Source organism: Gymnogyps californianus, chromosome 1 (genome assembly GCF_018139145.2).
Source record: "Gymnogyps californianus isolate 813 chromosome 1, ASM1813914v2, whole genome shotgun sequence".
Classification (NCBI taxonomy): domain Eukaryota; kingdom Metazoa; phylum Chordata; class Aves; order Accipitriformes; family Cathartidae; genus Gymnogyps; species Gymnogyps californianus.
The window spans coordinates 100,470,090-100,490,340 of record NC_059471.1 but is presented as its reverse complement, the minus strand read 5'-3'; the positions used below and the strand labels follow the sequence as shown (position 1 = coordinate 100,490,340).

The window sequence follows — 20,251 nt, the reverse complement described above, 5'->3', positions numbered from 1 at the left end:
TAATATAAATACCATGTTGGGCTGAATTATCAGCCAAACTACTTGAATTTGACCAGTGTTTCTCAAGCAACAGGTTTATGATGAAGAGTTGGACAGAATTACAATGTGGTAGGAAACTTCTGAAGAAGATTAAATGTGTATTAGAAAAAGATAAAACCTTCAATAATAAATATGTTGGCGTGTATACAGTTGCACAGTTGAGAATGTTTCTTCTTCTCTAAATACTTGATTATCCTCTCCTGGAGGATCACAGGAAGGCAGTATGTCAAAAGGGAGCTTAAAAAAAAAAAAAACAACCCCCAATAGTACAATAAACAAAGTTGCTGATGTGAAGCCTCTCATTCATTTCTTCATGTCAGTATCGTTGCCTCTTTCCAGGAGGGCAGCCTTAATTTTTGTTACTATTCAGCAGAGGCCATCAGATGAAAACTGCACATTCACAACAAACAAAAGGAGGTGGTGCTTGATGCAGCCTGTGAGTAAGCTGTGGAGTCTTTTGCCATGTAATCTTCTGAATGCTAAAAGCTGAAATGCAAAAAGTGGTTCAGCAAGTCCATGGAAGAAAAGGATGCATGATATATGTGTATATATACACGTTAATCACAAAGACTGTGTCATGTAATTCCTGGACTGGACGCTAAACGAATAGGCCTGGCACCTACTGCTATATGCTTGCCTTGTTCTCTTCCAAGATGACTGCTGTTGGCCACTTTCAGAGGCAGGACACTGATTTGAATGGATCGTTGGTTTGATATACGAGTAATCCCTACGTTAGTGCCCTGTTGCTTGAAAGAACTCTGCCACTTTTCAGTTCTTAGTCCAACATGAATCAAGTTACCCCTTCTTGTTTGATTTTGTTTGCGAGCAGAAATGAACATGCATTTCAGACGTCTTTCATTTGGTTTACTTTTCCCAAATTCTTGAAACCTAACCTTCTGTAAAGCTGTTCTTCTATGGCCCTCTAAAACAGAGATTTACCTACTAGTGTGTGTTCCTTGTCTTTTTGAAGTCTTTCAAATTCTGTATATACAAAATTAGAAATTTAAAATCATGGAACTCTTTTGTGTTTAACCTGTGTCTCCCTGTTTTTCTACAGGACAGAATAACATCCAGTCTTGTAAGAATATTGCAGAAGAAAATTGTTGTTTGTGAATTATATGGGTATAAAACCAACGACTAGTCTATAGAATTTATATGCAGACAGTAATAATTTTATTTGGAGCACAATCTGATAAGTGTTAAGGGATATTATGTTAAATACAATGAAAATAAAAAGATCTATTGTATGGCAGCCTATTCAGTGAGCGCTACTTCCATTCTGTCCCTTAAAATAAATAGGGTATTCATGTAACTAAATAGTATCATAATTTATTTACATAGAGGCACTAAATTAAAACTGTGGAAGTATTCTGGTGTTTCCTAACTTCTGTGCACAGTACTCTTCAATTTTAATGTTCTTTCAGTCCACCGTATACCTAGGTGAAGGCTTCTGGTCTATGTGAAGGCCTGTACATAGGTTCAGTTCTCACTGTTTATTTGTGGGGTTGTAGATTTTTTTCAGATGTGCTCTTAGGCAGCCTGCTTCTCAAGAATAGAAATGTGAAAGCAGAGTTCTCATAGAGCTTAAGATTTTGACTTTGAAAGTTAGAGTACTTGTGTTTCCTGTAGGTTTTAGCTGAGAATTTTGGCAATCTTGGGCTTCATTTATAAAAAAAGTAGTTTCACTTTCACAAAATTTTCTTAGTTCTAAGATTCTCCAGAGTATACTCAAAGTAATATTTATATGTTAAGGAAATACAGATTTATATAGTGTTGCCAGTGGATTAAATCATAAATTGCTCATGAGTTTTAGAAATTTCCTTCTCTTGTTGTGGGAGGATTATAGTGAGCAGTGGTGTTTAGTCTTTTTGGTACCAGATTTTTGAAGTGACTAGGGAGAGATACGTACCACAATCTCTCCCCATCACAAGTTTTAGCCACTGTATTTCTACAGTAGAGGGAAGTAGTGTCCCCTGTGTACAGGCCTTACTACACAAAAGCAATAAAGTGCATGCATGCAAGTCCTGTCCAAAGTCCTCCTCCTGGCTGCAGCTCATCCAGGGAAGAGGATAGCCAAGACAGGCACAATGCTGTCAGAACAGTTAATGAAGCCTGCTCTTGGCCTGTCTTTTCTCCAGGTTATCTTGCTCTGTCTCAGCCATATGACTGGACATGTGACAGACAAGTCATGTCAAAGGTCTGCAAACTGTTGGGAAAGATGGCACCCAGAAGTAATTTCATGTCACCTCCTAAGCACTTCGTCTTCTCAGCTTACTCCAACTAGGAAAGAGCACAAGCAGGAGGATTCTGTGGGCTGGGTGTATTGGTCTGGTGAACAGGACTTGAGAGTGTGGTTGTTTCTAAGTTTAGGGCTTAATTTTGCTTTGAGAGAAGGTAGTGTTTGGCATTTCTGTACAGGGAAGTTGACTGAATAGTTATTGTAGAATAGCTTCTGAAGTAGCCATTCTTAATAATATAATTCCTTCACAATAATACAGTTCCTCCAGAGGAGGAACTAGCGTGGGATATTAATAACGGAGTTGTTTGTTCTACAGTAGCTGCTGCAGGTAATTTCCCTTTGTTCCCTGGATTCTCTTACCGCTTTCCTCATTCCAGAGCAAGTTGAGTGAAGTCCATGTACCTTCACATTCTCATGCAGTCATTTTAAATGCAGTGCATGAGGACAATAGGCAAAGCAATGTTTCAGGAGAGCAGTAGTTCACTTAGAGTTCAGGTTGGCATTTGCTTATTGGTTAAAAGATGATTGTTCTAAACTCAAAAATCCCAAGTGCTTGACATTTATTATACTTAGGCAGAACTCGTGTTGGTGTAACTTGTCTTAAATGTGGGTTTATTTGAACAGAGAGTTCTCAAGATACAAGTGTTTGTCTCTGTTACTAATTGCTCACTGTCTGTTTTAGGATGTGCTAATACAATGCAGAGGTGGTCGGATATTAAAGCAATGCAGAGATTAGTCTTCTGACTTTTCCAGACTCGTTTCTTAGAAGTACACTCAATGTAACAGCTGAGGTATCATAATGCTCATTGGTACTGAGAACATTTCCAAGCATGGATTTTGAAAAACAAGGTTGACTAGAACTCTGAAAAACGATTAACTTTGCAAAAAAAAGTGGATCTTATGTGAAGGAAGAGGGCTGTACAGTTCCTCAACTAATAAAGGATTTTCTTTGAGGAGACATTTGGCTGTTTTCACATTCAGTAATTTCAATACAGAAAAAAACCCAACCAAAACCAAGAAGGTGGATGCCTTCATCTGTGGTGGTGTAGCAGGGACTGGAAATAAAAAGATTTGAAGTCTGAACCAGTCATATGCAGTACTAAGAACTACCATACTTGGTCTGTGGTATAGGCCCACAAGCTCTTGAACTCTGAGTGTGGAAATGAGAATACTCGTTGTGGTGAATGACACAGTTCACACTTTCATTCTTTGGTCGTGTTTTCTGGCAGGTTCTCGTTCAGCTGCAAACATATCACTGAGATGGAACACCTCTGCACATTGCTGAATGACCCAAATAGTAGATAGCAGAGATAGAATAGGGAAAGGGAGGATGGGGCAGGAGGGAGAGGAGGTGAAAGGAATCTCAAAACATTAAGGGTCAAAGCAATGATCTTTGTAGGGAAAATGTTGCAGAACAGGAAGAAGAGTTCTAGCAATGCAAAGAGAATGAGAGAAAGATGAGTTGTGCAGAGGAGAAAGTTTCATACTTCAAAATGAGATGACCCCACAGTCCAGGATAAAACCCCAAGGAATATTGCCACTGATTCCAATTTAGTTCTGCATTATTTCTGCCAGTTAAATGCTGTTGTGCCATGCTTTACAGGTCTTTAATTTATGGATGTGATAAGAAATTCTGCCTCTTCTTTGAGCTGAGTTGAACAAAGAGATGGGGAAAATGGGGACAGTGATGTTATTAGGAAACAGCCAAAGCATTCTGCGGAAGTAGTAGTCACTGCCTGGAAGCCAGATGCAGAGGACTTAGGTACAGAAGGGGCTATGAAGTTGTTACAATTTTAAAAGAAATCAGTTACCAAGATAGCAGGTTAAGTTCTCAAACATGGGGAATGACTACATTTGAACTTTTAAAAGTATGAAATAGAATGCTGGTGTGACTTTCACTGCTTTTACCTACTTCATCTTGCACAACAGTCAATAGACAGTGAAGTATTTTTAAGGCTGTTGCAAAGGTTATGTTATCAAGTAGAGAACTCTCTATCTCCTGGTGTCATGAAATCAAGATCAGCTGCTGCACTGGAAGATGCTTTCGTCAGTCTTGAAGGCAAGCTTGTATAACTCAGGGTCAGAAGTGTTACAGTGGTTCTTTTTTGGTTTTAATTTTTAATTGTGAGGTAAGTAGGTGTGAAGAAATATTAAGGAAATGTCACTTCTTTTAATGTTCTAATGATTTTAATGTCTGAGTTTGTGTCCTTTTTTTATCCTTCACTATGAGTATACCTAAATAAAATACTTTGGTAGAACTGTGACAGAGGGACAAAGAGAGTCACATACATACCTAGAGAAGCAGAGTATATATTTAATGAGCTGGGTGACAGAAATGCAAAGAAACTATCTAATTGGTATGGGGATTTTCAGATGCAGTCCCACATGGCAGAGGAGCTGATCTAACAACTTGATTCAAAGAGAGAAATCCTGTCACTTGCTTCGTGCTCACATTTGTGGCACAGAATCACAGAACCATTGAGGCTGGAAGAGACCTCTGGAGGTCACCTGGTCCAGCCTCCCCCTGCTCCAGCAGGGCCACCTAGAGCCAGTTGCCCAGTACTGTGACCAGTTGGGTTTTGAGTATCTCCCAGGATGTGTTATCCACAGCTTCTCTGGGCAAGCTGTGCCAGTGCTCAGTCAGTGACTTTGGGAAAGGCTGTAGCATGGCTTCCAATTTTATTAGACATCAGTCAGTCTTGTCCAGAGAATAGACTTTACAGTGGCCCAGCTTTGGGGAAAACATTAGTTGAAATTTTCATATTCTTAGATACCAAATTTAAATGAGCACAATACACAGATTTTTTTCAGAAACAGTGATCCACTCTTGGGGTGGCACACAGTCACCTGCAACTCTTTACAGTCAGTCGGTGCATATTTGTGCCTTGCTTTATGTTGAAAGGAGAAGGCCAGCAATGCCTTGCATCACTTGGTTACCTTATGATACTTTTTTGGGGGAGGAGGTAATGTCTAAATCAATTATGTAGACTGATGACAAAATGGGAATAACAGAATCTAAAATGGATGAGGTAGGAAATTGAATTTTGAAACTGCATTGAGTTTTTAAAAATCTATGCAAAATCATACAAAAATTTTCCTATATTAAACCATCTGTAGTTCATTTATAGGCTATTCAATAACTACCATCTCAAGTATTTTTCTACTTTGAGTTACTAATTTCTTTGATACTTGGAAAAGTCATTTAAAACAAAGTTATTTTGAATGAGGGAAGTATTTCCCATCCTCACCAAATAAAGAAATATATTCTTGAGCTCATACTCTTCCACTGTGTTAAGATGATGCTTTAAAGAAATAAACCCTATCTTCTTCCATGTGGTAAGGCAATCAATTTTTGAAGTATCTGTATTTTCAGATAGTTCTGAGTTATGAACCTCTTTTGAGGTTATAATTTAAGTTTTCTCTATCATCACATTTATACTATTGGTCCCCTTTTAAACATTTTCTTACAGTTATAGTTAACAGTGGTTTGCTCATACAGTAGTGTAGCATTTTATTAATGCTCGCTTCTTCCTCACTTGTTACTTTCCAGAGACAGTAAATTTACAAAAGTCAGGTTACTATTGTTATCAATTATATTTTGCTTATATTATGGTGTATGGAATGTCACTAATGAAATAGAGTATTCTGTACAGCTTCACTTCAAAAGAGCTGTTAGGTTCATGACTGTAGGCGAAAAGGGACATACGCTTTCAAGGCTGAAATAAGGGATGCCTTCTGTAGCTGGACCTTCTTTATGACAAGTTCTGATTTAGTCTCGTCACAGGCAAATAAATATTTGTTGTAAACTGTAACAACTTAAGCTGCAAATATACATAAAGGTGTATATTTTTATGCCATTCCCTGAACTAACACATTAGGTAAGTCCCATTCGTAAGATAATTCTGCCCACTCCCAGTCTGTAATCTCTTCCCTTAATGTACTTCATGCGTAGAGATCTTGGCATACCTTTTGTTTTCTGTCACTTTGTTTCCTTCCCAAGGTGATTCACATGTAATCATTTGAACTTAAGTGGTTAGAAAGGAAGATTGATGATTGACTAGACCTTGTTCCTTAGATATTTCTATCCTGTAGAAGTTATGGATGTGGTGTGGTAACAAGCTTCTGTGGATTTTAGTACTCCCATGGTGGTCAGTACATCACTTAGTTTTTTGAATGTTTAGAGCTCTCCAAATGAACTTCAGCCACCAGGGGTTTTGTGAACGTCAATTAATGGATGTACACAAATGTTCCTATTTCTATAGCTGACTGACTTCTCGGCCTAAAACTAAAGGAGGTCAAGATTGCTGTTCTAGCCAATTCTTCTTTCTCCCCTCATTTCTTCCTAACGTGTCGTTAGGTGTTTCTTGGCTCATAATAGTAAGTTATGAGTATTCTCTTGGAATTAGATGTACAGAGGTAAGATTGCAGGTATCATGGAACAAAGTGTGAAATGTGGCAAGGGCAGGTATTTCATCAGGAGCCATATCCTGAACATTACTTATTTTTGTTGATAACTAGGACTGCTTTCAGCAACAGAAGTCTGTGAACTCTTGCGTCTCTGTTTCAGTGACAGTAAGAAATCATAAAGATGAAAATTACTTGGCTACTGATCTTTCAGAGCCTTGTAGTTACAGTTCTTGAACTTTTTGCCCAGGTAGTTCTTGCTTATTGCTAACATGGTTGAGGGTTGATACCACCATCTTCACAGAGACTATTAAAATGCCTTTCTATTTGGTATAAGAACAGGCTGTATGAGAGAGCCAATTTCTATCCATCTACTTGTAACAGACTTCACGTCATGACACTCTAGTCAGGCTCTTGTGTTTAATAATGTCCCTTTTTCTGAGATTCAGTGCTGCTCTGTGAAACCGGTTTACATTTCTACCAAAGAACAATGGTTTATAAAAAGTTTCTTGTCGGATACAGTTTTGATTCATGTATGTTGACATCATAGGTTGTGTATGACTTCCCTCCAAGCAAATAGGTAACTGCTGGTTAATCGCAAACACTGAGTCTCCAAAAAATTTTAAATTGAATGAATAAAATAAGTTATTTGTCAAACTGTGGTTCTTAGAGAAGGTTTCTTTGTGATTCTGCAGTCCAGTTGCCTTGTTATAAATTATGAAGCTGTCTTTTCTGGGGCATTGCTGTTGAATTAACTGAGTTGGTCCAACTGACCATCGTCGGTTTGGAAGACCAGGAAAGCTTACAGCCTCATTGTCCTGCTAGTGGACTCGCAAGACAAAGGGTGTGCAAGCCTGAAAAGTTTAAAGCTGAACTGAAACATTGGTATTACAACTGTTCTTTTGTAGGATAATTATACTTCTAATCCTTTTCTACTTTTTTTCTACTTTTTTTTAAAAGTGTGTATAGTGCATTATTCAGTTTATCCTCAGATTTGTTGTGATCTTTTGAGTGTCAGAAGATACTATGAAGTCAAATTGTAAATGAGAACTCCATGCTACCAAGATTTTTGTGTGTATGTATGTGAGCTTTCTGCCTTTTTAGGGACACATACAAGTGTAGAATTTTTTTAAAATAAAATTTGGTTTTATTAAGTTATCTAATTTGCTAGATATTTAGTATGCTATTGGGAAACTGGCCTAGGGTAAAAAAAATACAAGAAATTAAAAGTTTTAAAGTGATTGGCTCTGCAATTTAGAATTAACGGTATTTGTTGACTATCTGATTTAGATATTGTTTTGACTTTTAATTCAGTCACCATGATGTTGCTAAGTGAGATTTTTCTTTTTTTTCTCCAGGTTAAGCAGAAAATCAGCAGAAATTAAGCAGAAAGTAGACATACCAAATAATGTCTTACATGTGTTCACCCATTCTTAGAGGAGTTTTCAGTATATCTTGAAAAGTAAACGTACACTAAATTTACCAAATTGTACAGATGGAAGATTAACTCTGATTCTCTAGTAAAAATGGAGTTTAGATATTAAGAAAACACAGTAGTGAGAAAAAAATATTATGTACAGTTTTTACATGATCTAAGTGACAGGTGCATTAATATATAAAGGAACCATGATATCTTTGAGAGAGATCAGCTGATGCATTAGAATCTTTGCACATATTTCCCTCCTGTATTTACATGTGAACTTGTGAAGTTCATAATACATAATTTTAAATTTTAAAAAGAAGGCAACAATCTGTTTCCCAATTCATAGGTGAACATAAGATGTTACTTGGAATGAAAACAGAAAAAGATGCAAATATTTTAAAAAGTTTACAGTGGGATATTTAATATTTTCACTGTATCTTTAAATGTTGGAGGACAGTTTCAGAGCTTACTAGGAGCTGTATTTGTGTTAAAAATCACAAAGCAGTTTTTAATGGACATTTTACAGAAGAGTTAGAGCAATTTGCTGTGCAATGTTAAGTTGTCTTAGCTTATAATGGTTTTAGGTCAGGAATTTATTTTATTTCTATTTGTAAGGCCATCTTGATTATTTATCATGTTACCAGAGGCACCATAATGCACACAAAAAAAGGTGTTTTCATATATCATAGTTATTTCATGAAGGTTTGGGGGGTTTTTTGTGTTTGTGTGGTGGTGATTGTTGTTGTTTTTAAGTAAAATGTTTGAAGATTTAATGAAACATTATGAAAATACGTGGGTGCTTGTGGGCAACCAGTTCATTTTCTGGAGCAGTTTGTTCTGTTAGTAGTACTGAATTGTAACACTGGAGAATACCAGTGGTCTGTCAGTGGGTATTTCACTGTACAATTTTACTTCACCCCTTTTAAAGTAATAGTGACTATACTATATATAGGCTTTGTTATTTACAGCTGTTTGAATATTATTTTGACTTTTTTTATTGAATATATTTTTCTAAAATGATCTTAATGTAAAAGGGTGTTTGATTTCATCCCATGCAGTTCTGCTGCTGCCCTGATAGGTGCTGAGTCAATGATGCAGTATCATTTTCAATATTTTATTTTTTCTTAACTTAGAATAGGTGGCGAATTGAGCAGTCAGTTATTTTTAAGAAAGTCAAATTGATGGTTGGTGTTCATCTACTGTTTTCTACTGATTATGTTTTCTTGCAAGGTTTTGATTGTAAAGGAAATGGGGATTTCCCTTGCTGGTTAGGTGCTTGATTATTTCACATCTTCTTTCGAAATTTAATCTTTACCAATAATTGTGCTTCCAGATTTCAGCTTCTGATTCCACACGTATTCCTTCAGTGGCAATGTTGGCTTCAGTGTGCCTGGCTGCTTGTCCCATCCTGCTCTGTCTCTTATGTTGTGCCAACATGGCAACCATTTAGAGAATTTCCCCCTCTGGCATAGTCAGCAAAAAGCAAAAGGATGGATGTTAAATGTGGAACATGCTAAACATTCATTAGCAAACAAAGAAAACCAAATTGTACTTCAATCTGTCCTCCACTGTTAGAGGACGTTGAAGATACGAGTAGACTATGAACCAATTAAATGCCATCTGACAGATGTCTGAAATGAGAGTTGAGAGGTGCGGGATCTGTCCTGGTTAGAGGCAGATTCTGTGCCTGTGGAATTTGGCATTTCAGGATGTTACGGAATCTAGTACTTTGGCCATATGGTTTCCCATTCTCCTGCAACTTGACACCAAGTGTTTTGTTTGTCTCTTGCTTTGCAGTTGCTTCTTGCAGTCTGATTTCACCTTCCCAAAAAGGAATTAATTCAAGTTACAGTGCTTGCTACCTATAGCTTGATGAAACTCAGCAGTAGGAGTCAGGAAGCTGAGTTGAAGTGTAGTGTGCATCGGAAGAAGGGTGGAAGTTAAAAATGTAGGCTAGTGAGCTAGGCAGTTTGTAGGAAGGCATAACCATTGAGGCCAGGGAAGATGAGCTGCTGAGGCCGAGCACTAGCTTTTCTTTTCTTTTGGTACAGTCAGTCCAGAAAGTTGCTGTGAGCAACCTTGAAAGGCAGAACTTGTGTGTTTTTCTGGCTTTCATGGAATCCGTACACAAAATTCATATATTTGAAAATAACCCCTGTCAAATTCCGATTCCATTATGATACATACGTGAAGATGTTAGAAAAGGGATGTTAAGGCTAAATAGGAATAAATGATTAATGAATAATTTGTCACAATGAAATGGGAAGAATCACTTCAGCTAGGTAATCTTTACATGAGGATGATTTCTGGGTTCATTGTGTATGAAAACTCTTGTGTATGCTGCAACGGTGAAACTATTAGTGTTCATAAGCTCTGTAAGCTAGGAGACTGAGGCTAACTGAGGTAAATATTTTCAAGCCATTACCTGCATTAAAAACTCACATTGTCTTTGCAGGAGGAGAGACTTCAGCATGCAAACCTTCATCTGTTCGGCTTGCACCATCGTTTTCATTCCATGCTGCTGGCCTTCAGATGGCTGGACAGATGTCCCATTCGCATCAGCAGTACAGTGATCGTCGGCAGCAGAACATAAACGACCAACAGGTTTCTGCCTTATCATATGCTGACCAGATTCAGCAACCTCTAACATTAACAAACCAGGTAAGTGATAACAAAAAAGTTATTTTAGATGTAATAATTCTTTTTCTAAATATATTACACACCCATAAATTACAGGATCAGGGCATATGTTTTTGTGGTTTGGTTTTTTTTTGTTTGGTTTTGGTGGTGGTTTTTTTTGGTTTGGTTTTTTTTGTTTGGTTTTTTTTTTTTTTTTTAACTAATTAACTCCTGACTCTTCAAGGATGGGTGGATGAATAAGTTTCTGGAAGTTGTTTTTAAACATCTGGTACATATTTACTGTGATTATTCTACTTCTAACATTTTTTGAAATGAAAGGGGAGAAAGATTGTCCAAGTGGAGAAAGATTGTCCAAGTGGAGAGTTGGAAAGAGAGTTTAATAATAGCTTTTTTTTTTTTTTTTAGGGCTGTTTGATGTTAGAATGTGATTGCTTTATTACTTGTTCTAACGGACAGTGTTTTAATGCAGAGTCACTGGTTAGTGTATTTGGAATAGAGAGGTTTGCACAAAAGACACATTTTATTAAGGAAGATATGCTTTTGTTTAAAAAAAAAAGCAAAATCTAAAGCTATGCTATCATTGTGGGTTTACTGCTACTGATTTACTACTTACTGTTGCAAGGATGTAAAATGAACAGAGGAATGATGATGATTATGGATGCTTTTGAGCTGTCAAGATCAGTGTTTCTTCCGTACTCCTTTTGAGTTGCTAGAACTGCTGAAGTAGCTTCCTAACTAATAGTGCTAGGTTGCTAGCCTCACGAGCTAGTATTGCCCTGTGTAAGAGATAATTCTGTTGCTTTCTTAAAAATGGTACAGCCCAGTTGTGGAGATGTGAACGCAGATAGGTTTCAAAGCTTAAAATCCAGAGGTCTGTAAGTCAGAGCTTCAGAATTTGGTGCAGACTGATGAAGCTGTGTTCCACTTAAAGAGGATGGAGAGTGAAGTCTTTTGCTGCTACCAGATTCAGGTCTGTTCTTGTGTTCAAGATGGCTTCAGTAGAAAATTCTACAGTACCATCAAGAGATACTCTGTTGGCATTGCTCTGTAGGAAGGCACTTACGCAGAAAGAGGGAAGGATTAGAGAGGATGAGAATGGTCAAACTAAGTGCCAGGATATTTGATACAAGGATTTGGAGATCTGTAATCAGTAGGGCTCTGTGAAGAATGGCAAAGTGAATGGAGCTGACAAAGGATGTTTTTACTTTCATGAGAGCCACTCAGTAGGGAGAGTAAATCTGCTCATATATAATAGTATTTAGCTTGAGAAATCTACAAAGGTATTTTATGTGACTTTTTTTAGGTTAAAGGTCCCCTAAAACCTCCATAATGAGGTTAGTGAATCAGTCTGCCAATTAAGAAAAGTTGCTGTGTTCCTTAAACCTTTCAAGGTACTTATCTAAGCGCTACAATCTGGCATCACATTTGTGAACTTTAGTGTACATTAGTGCTTAGTTGTTCATGTTTTCAAACCAAAAAGCAAAATCAAGGAACTTTAGGATGTATCACCATCCATTGCTGTTTGTGGTCACAATGGCTTTAAAATGGTAGCTGAATAATAGAAAGCTGAAGAATAGTTTTCGGAGAATAGCCAAGAATTGTTGAGCCAAGAATGTAGCCCGCTGAGATGAGGATGTAAATGTAGGGAAAAAGCTGTGGTTGGCTCCAGGAAGTTATCCATATGAAGAAATGATCAGCTGGCCACCTTGGTAATGGAAATCAACCTGTCTTTGCACCACTAACACTATTTTATAGAATCAATGTTTTTATTTTTCCAGTTCCATCTTTTTTTCTGTGTTGTAGCTTCTGTCTTCCTCTTTTACTGTAATTGCATTGTTGAAGTCTTTATAGTCCTCTGCCTAAGCAGCTCAGAATTGTTACTCCCTTATCCTTTGTGAGCTGCTTTCAGCACCCTTGACTTTGGTGGTGGGCAACTTTTTGAAGTCTTCTGAATACTTGCCTTTCATGACTCTTTCCTCCTTTGAGTTCTTGTGCTTCTCCCATCAACAAGTCCCATAAGGAGTTCTCCTCACCAGATTCCAGGTTGGTATGGAGGTTCTATATGAGCCTCTGTTGGGGAGTCTCAATGGCTTTTTGCCTTTGCACTGCACTTCTGGTTAATCTTATCTGCAAAACCAAATCCAGCTAACATCTTTATGCTAGTGAGTCAGATCATCCGCTCTAGACCTTGTCTCTGTGCAAAAAAATTTTCTTGTTTTTTCTCTTTCAATAGCCCTTTTGTCAGCTCTAGTTCATCTTGATTAAAACACAACTCTTACTTTTTTCTTCTTACAAAAGCCGTGACCCTCTGTTGTTGAAGGCTTTGTGCTGTCTTACATTTCTCCATTGCTGTGGGCTACCATCTTGCCTCTCGCTCCAGATGTAATCTGCATACCATCTAGGTTTTCATGTCTAAATAATACATACATCTTACAGATTCTTTCTTTATGACATTTCTACAGGAATCCTTTTTATTCAAGGTATTGCCTTGAATATGCTGCAACTTGTTTCTCTCTGTCCTTGATAAAAGCAGGTCTGTCCTGTATATGTCAATTCTGAAAAACTCTTGCAGAGATCATTTTCTGAACCGTCCTTGTGCGGTTGTTTCATTCCTCTGTTGGAATCCCACCACTGGTTCTTTCTGTTGTTATGTGCTTGTCTGTTACTAAAGCGTCTAACACCGGACTAACCTTTTAGTAATGGCAAACTCTCTTCAGTCAGAGAAGGTGACATACTTCTGTGTTTTCAAGTACATACAGTTAAGAAGATCATGTTTTTAACCTGGGCAGCAAAAGGAATAGGCTGAATGTCTGTTGTAGAAGGCTTGATAGATTGATCTAATATAGCCATAAAAAATAGGAGGAAGAAAAAGGTGACTTTTGGCAGATGCAGGAAGTGTAATTCTTGAAGGGTAGATCCTTTTAATGCAATGTCTTGCATTCAGTCAAACAGACAAGAAGTTAGGTCTCTGAGCTTCAGTTTCCCAGAATTCCCTAATGCAACAGCGGTCATCAGCAGCCTAGACGATTGGGTCAGCTGTGGTGCTACCGGTTTCCACAGCTTAAAAGTAGCCCGTTTGGGTGCAAGCGTCCAACAGTTGATTAGTAGAGAGTTGCCAGTCCCTTTGCTCCTGAGACTGCTCCATTACCTTGCTGATTCAGTAGCCAGATGGGTCGGTGTAGCGGGAGTCTCCCAGGGCCGGCGGTGGTTGTGCCGGGACCGCCCGGCAAAATTCTTTCCCGAGCTCCAGCCACCATCTGCTGGCCAGAGTGCCGCACTGCATTGCCTGCCTTACTGCAAGGCGGTGCTCTGCCTAGCCAGATTGCCTTTTGCTAGGAAGGTCTGCCCTCTCCTCTCCGAAATATTCCGTCGTTTGAATAAACTCACTTCTGTGAAATAATTTGCGGAGCAGCTTAGCATATCTTTGAGTGAATCTTTCCTTGAAGGAATTGAGAATACAAATGTTACAAAGGTTACTTTCTTGATTGCTACATTTGCTGAACTTCGTAAACAGAGTGTTTTGTCCAAATCCAGACAAAATTGACTTGCTTGAAAATAAAACCCGGGATGAAGTGTCAGCTTTTGGGATGCCGATAGAAATAATGCTGGGATTTCTGATAGAAATAATAGATACCAAGTAGTTCCTCTCTGAAAGTAAATTTCTTCAGGCTGCAGCAAGGTACATAAGGATACTATTTGTCAATTGCTAAGAGTAGCTGTTAAGTTTTAGCATGTAGAACAGCAGCATTTTCTGTAAATGATGTCACTTTGATAAATAGCAAAGATGATCTGCCGCCTTGTGTTTTTTCAGCTTATTTTTGTGTCGTCTTGCTGAGGACTGACTCCTTTTTTGGAGGAGTATTGTCTTGTTCAAGTTCCTGTAATGATTTTAATTCATAACCAAATAATGGGGAAGCTAGGCCTTGAATGTTAATTTATTGTCTTTATTCCCACTCTGTCCTGCTTGTTTTTTGATTTGTAATGGCTTGCAGACCATACTCTGGTATTTCGTGAATCATTCACAGTTGCAGATTAAAGGTTAGGAAACAGTAATGACAATTTATATTAAAGTTATATAAATTATGTGTATTTATATTATACGTTACCCTTAAAATATTATTTACATAATCTTCTCTTGTACCTATTGCTTTATGGCTGTGGTCGCCAAAACCTACTCATCTCATCATTGGAAGGAACAAATAATAGGAAGATACTTCAAAGCCAGCCAGATTGCTTTGTTTTTCACTTATTTATGAGGTTTTAAATTACAGTTAAAAACTTCCAGCTCTGTCCTTTTTTATTTTTTTTTCTTCAGTGGTTAGGCTTAAGGCATTTATTTCCAGAAAACTGCTGGATTGTAAGGGTTTACTTTAAATCTGTGATTCACCAAGTGCCGGGCCTGCTGGCAGAATGGGGTCCTGCTCTTGGTTGTGTGGTCTTACCTCTCTGATGAGTGCCAGAGCCAGCTTCAGGAAAGCAGTAAGAGTGTGTGGCCTAGAATGAATAGAAAAGATGAGGGACCTTTCTCCTTTAGCAGTAAGAAACAGTAATATTTCTTCGTCCAGTTTCAACTGGTTGCATCTTGAGAGTTCAACATAGGCTGATGTGAATATAAGATAAGAGCTTAAAAGTTTTCACAACTTTAAACAAGCATTTCTTTTGTGCTGTGCTAATGTTTATCTTCATCGTAGATCCTCAGATTGCCTGAAACGTTTTTCAGTTAAGTACAAAAGATGAGAAAATTGATTTACCTGATAAAGAAGTTGGGGTGAGATTCCTGGGCAGATTTTGGTAACAAATTCCAACGGTTTAGCTTTCACGAAGCACCTGGAATTCAAAGGTCAGGCTGACTGCTAAACATCTTTCTTACCTTATGTATCCAAGATCACTTATCACCTGCAAAATTCTACGTTTTACTGACCAGGTGTTGGCCAGAGATTTTATTGATTGCAACTAATCATTGCAAAGTTAATGTGTTCTAGCAGGCAGTAGCAAATCCTCAGTTCAGTTACTTCGGCTACCTAATCAGCAACATTATTATTAGTGATGATCAGACTTCACCAGACTCTGTCATGAATGTGAGCATGCAATTCATTTTAGTAAAAGCATTTCTCTCACTTTCCATCTATCTCAGACATTTTTTAGAAAAATATGTTTATGCTCTGGCAACAAGAATTTCAGAGTGGGGTTTTTTGTTCCCTTTCTCTTACTCCCCCTGCTCCCCACTGCTTTTTTTTAAAACGGTTGAGCTGAATCAGGCAGGATAAAATCTTGGCAAATGACCCTTCTTTCCTTGCTGGTTTTATTTATTTATTTAAACTTATTTTAACTTTAAACCATTATTTTTATTCAGCAACCTTATTTAGTTGGGAAAGGAAGCCAGAATAGGAGGGAAATACAGAACACAAGTCAATGATTAAAGTAATTGGACTTAAATTCTGTCCCTACCTGCATACAGTTCTGGCTCTGAGTACAGTCAGTTTGAAGAATAGTCTTGGATTTCTCGTGTTCCGTTCTCTGGCACATATGCTTTTTTCTCTTTGGTCATTTTTCTAAAAATCTGAAGTTTGCTGTATATTATGGGGAAGTGTTACTGTGACTTGTGGTTATAGCAATTAAACATCTGTTTTGTTGACCCTCTGGAGACACCATCTATTATGTGGCTGCCCACCACAATATGGGATTAGCATTGACTTCTTATCCTATATTATTCTAATGCAAGAAGGGTTTTGAATAGCAAGTGGCGTAGGAGATGAGACTAGTGCATTCAGTTCTTTAATATGGGAGTCCATTAAATAGGTCATTACAATTGGAATTCTTGCTAAAAGTTACCCTTATAATATAAAATCTTCATTATTTATTCTATTTGTAAAATGGAACGTGTACAATATGCAAGCAGAATTTATCTTTCTTTTTCTTTCTTTTTTTTAATGAATGTGGATGGTGATGGATCTTTCTTTTAAAAAATCTGAATTAAAGCATTCCATTAACAGAATATATATATCTGCTCAGAATTTCCTGTAATCAAAATAAAATCCATTTAGTAAGGAACAGTGCCATCTATTTTTTAGATAACAAAGCATATGTCCAAAGAGAGAGAAATATGTTGTCTGTCTCTTCATTCATTAAACCTCCAAAACTATGTTAGTTAAAGTAACATACCTGAGTTGAAAGTCATAGTTCCTTAAAACATGGTTTGTCTCAAATGTATTGAGTCCATGTAAGTGTACACGTAAGTGGGGCTCTTCGTTGCTTTTTTTTGTGTTTATTTGATTCTTCTTTGTTTAGACTAGTTATAGGTTGCTTCTCAGCACTATGTCATGTGTGTTTGGTTAATAGGTAAGAAAATAAAATTTCAGTTCCTTACTTGTAATGTAATTTTCATCATCGTACCATCCCAGGTAGCTATACTGTTCCACTGAGGCATAGGTGTGGACCAGTCAGAATGTGATGGGTATTTACTGACATACATAATTGTAATGAAAGTAGTTTCCTGTCTCTCAGTCTTGAAATACAAGCATATCTTTTGATTTGTGTTCTATCTTTAGGAAGATCTGAGGTTGCAGTGTTGCTGTCTGGCCACCAGATAGAGACTGAAGCTTGTGCAATAGGATTTTTCTTTTTCTTTCCTTTTTTCTTCTTCCTTTTGTGATTGAGCATTCTTTGAAGCCAAGAGGGAAATCAGTATTACCCCAATGATAAAGAATTTGAGAGTGTTACTGTATAAAATGGATAATGACCACTTTGTTTCATAATCTTCCATCATCAGGAAGAAGGGAGCAAGAGTCTCCAGAAGGTTCTTGGAAAAAGAAGAGAATGTTACAAATTTTGCAATATAACAGGGGGAGAAAGAAAAGGTCAATTCTTTCTCCTCTCCCACCCAAAATTTTATGAACCCAGGATAGCAAAATAGTACCTGTTAAAAAGTTCATACAGGTTAAAGTGTGTCCTCAGAAATGTGTGACTGTCTAAATGCACAATTAAAAGCACAATTTTCAAATAAGGTACTGGCTGCAAGCAACATAGGGATAGCCTGCAGAATTTTAGTTATTTATGATTAGGGAACAGCTACATATTAGATTTTTTTTTTTTATTTTTTTTTTTTTTTACCAGGCTGCTTATGTCAGAGTTGAAATTAGAAGATTTTTTTTTTAAGCAAGCAAGCAAATTTGACTTATAAATTAGAAAATAAACATGAATACTTGTCCTACAAATTCCCTTTCCAAATTAGAGCAACCTTATGTCTGAATATTTGATCTGAACTGTGGAGTTCTTCTACACTGAGACTCTTTCCTCAAAACTCGTAACCTGTGTAACAGAGACCCTATGCTTGTCATGTCAGCCTAGGACAGAGACTAGTCCCTGCCAGTATTTGTGCACCACAGCATGGTTTCTTTCACCAGCAAAATCTACCAGTGTTCACATGTTCCAATAATCTAAGTCAGATTAAGAAATTTAAAGGAAATACTTGCATTTGAAAAGCCTGTAACAGCGACAGTTGGGATAAGGACTAGATGCCGTTTAGTTGTTTAACGGCGCTGTGGGAGAGAACCAAAACAGATCATATTTAGGTGTGATTTGTTTAATGGTTCACATTTGTTTGACAGGTGAAAGGAAGGAACAAAAATGTTTTGTAAATGTCAAATAGTTTGTTTAGGAAACTTTAAAACAGACTTTCCTGATGTTTACAAAATGGTCATGCTTGTAATAAAAAAGAATTAAGGAATTAATTTGGTAAACCTGCTTGAGGGAAATTGATGGTAGTAGGCATATCCAAAAGTGAATTGACTGGAACAAACACTTGGGGCCTGACTTGGGTTAAAATTCCCTGAGGGAAGTTTAACTGTATTGCATCATCTTCCGGGAAACATTCCCTATCAAAAAGACCACAAGTCAGCCGTCTTGCAAGGGTGTAAAAATGTTATATGAGCATATTTGGAGTGGTGTGCATCAAAGCTTTGAATTGCCATTTCTTGAGAGCCTTCAGCTCCACTGAGTTTTGTACCTGTTGGGAGTCCTGGCCTCACGCAGATGCAGTAAGCTTACTGGAAGTGTCTTGCCTTTTCCCCCTCTCTTTAGTGCTCTCACTTGTTCTCGCTCTGTCTTGCTCTCTCACTCTTGCTCACACTCTCTTCTCACCGCCGCCCCCCCCCCCCCCCCCCCCCCCCCGCCCTGCAGTCTGTGCATCCACTGGAGGAGAGCCTGAGCTTAGCTTTCTGGTATGGTTGCTTGAGTACCTGAGTTTAGGTCCAATTTCAGAAGCACAAATTCTCTTTATCGCTTCTGTTTATGAGAACTTTTTTGGGTCACTTCAGCGTGATTTTTTTTTATTTGGTCATTGAGCAAAAGAAATGAGCTCTTTGCACAGCCACCATTGTATTAAGTAGTACCATAAAAGATAGAGGAGCAGTTACGCTTTTCCAGTTCGTTTATTAGTTCAGCAATACTGATATAAAAATCAGTTTCATTGTTTTTGTTGATGGCTTATGCTCTTTCCTCAGCTCTGCAGGAGGCTGCGTATCAGTTTAGTTGTAACAGGAGGCAGCAGATGAGATGAAACACTTGGAAGTGAAGAGAGTTATGGGCATGAGCATATTTGATGGCATGAGATGCGATAATGGGAGATGAGAGTTGTAAGGCTGACTGTAGTGGCGCTCAGTCACCTAACCCTCTTAATAATGAGTAAGGAAGTAGAAAAAGCTTTAACAAGCTTTGCTCCAATGGAATTGCTTAAACTTGCTCTGTGGTTTTCTGCCATTGGGAAGAGAGGGAATAGAAAGAGGCAGGCTAGGGGACCAGTCACACTAACCTCACCACTCTCTCCTAACTCCCCATCTGACACTCACTGAGTGAGACAGAGAAGTTGCCAGGGCTTGTCTGGTGGTACAATTGTGCTTTTAAGTGTCTGCTGAGCAGATAGTCAGCTTTAGCCAAATGAAATGGTTTGTGACTTAGTTTTTTCTGCCTTCTCTTTAATGGGGATACTACTCACCTCCAGCTTGCCACTTGGAACTTTACCTTTTCAGAAACTTTATCTTCTGAGATTTCAAACAAATCTTAAGGAGGAATAGAAGTTGATTGGTAGATCCAGAATTTACATGGCATATGTGTGCAAAGAATAAAAGAGGCACACAGATAATTTTACCACACATAAGTCTTGTTTCTTCAGGCAACCAATTAGAAAAATGGCCTGCTGTTGAAGATGGTTTTGTTCGAAATGTAGTCAATTTTAGGAAACACAAATGAGGAACATAACTACCTTTTCAGGGACGTTGTTTTAAAACTTTGAAAGTAGGTATGGTGTTCATGTGCATGCTTTAGATTTCTTTAGCTTTTCTTCAGGATTTAGATTTAGGCCTGGATATTTTAAAGCATGGTAGACCTGAGGTTTTTTTATTTGGAATTTAATACAGTTTAAATGTGGCAAACTGCCCCAGTTCTCCAGTAGTTATTACTGTTAACTTCCATTTGTGGTTTTAATGCAGTTACACATTAAATATGGTTAC

General features: G+C 37.8%; 1 protein-coding gene across 2 annotated transcripts in view; it reads left to right on the top strand.

The window, feature by feature from the left end:
• Positions 1–20,251, top strand: part of DYRK1A (dual specificity tyrosine phosphorylation regulated kinase 1A) — a 59,767-nt gene that overhangs the window by 27,087 nt on the left and 12,429 nt on the right. Inside the window, exon 2 of one of the 2 annotated variants that reach the window (XM_050915191.1) lies at positions 10,561–10,766. In XM_050915191.1, the coding sequence (XP_050771148.1) occupies positions 10,561–10,766 (206 nt within the window). Of the gene's footprint in view, positions 1–10,560; positions 10,771–20,251 lie in introns of those variants that run through there. The other variant, XM_050915200.1, reaches the window with a different exon arrangement.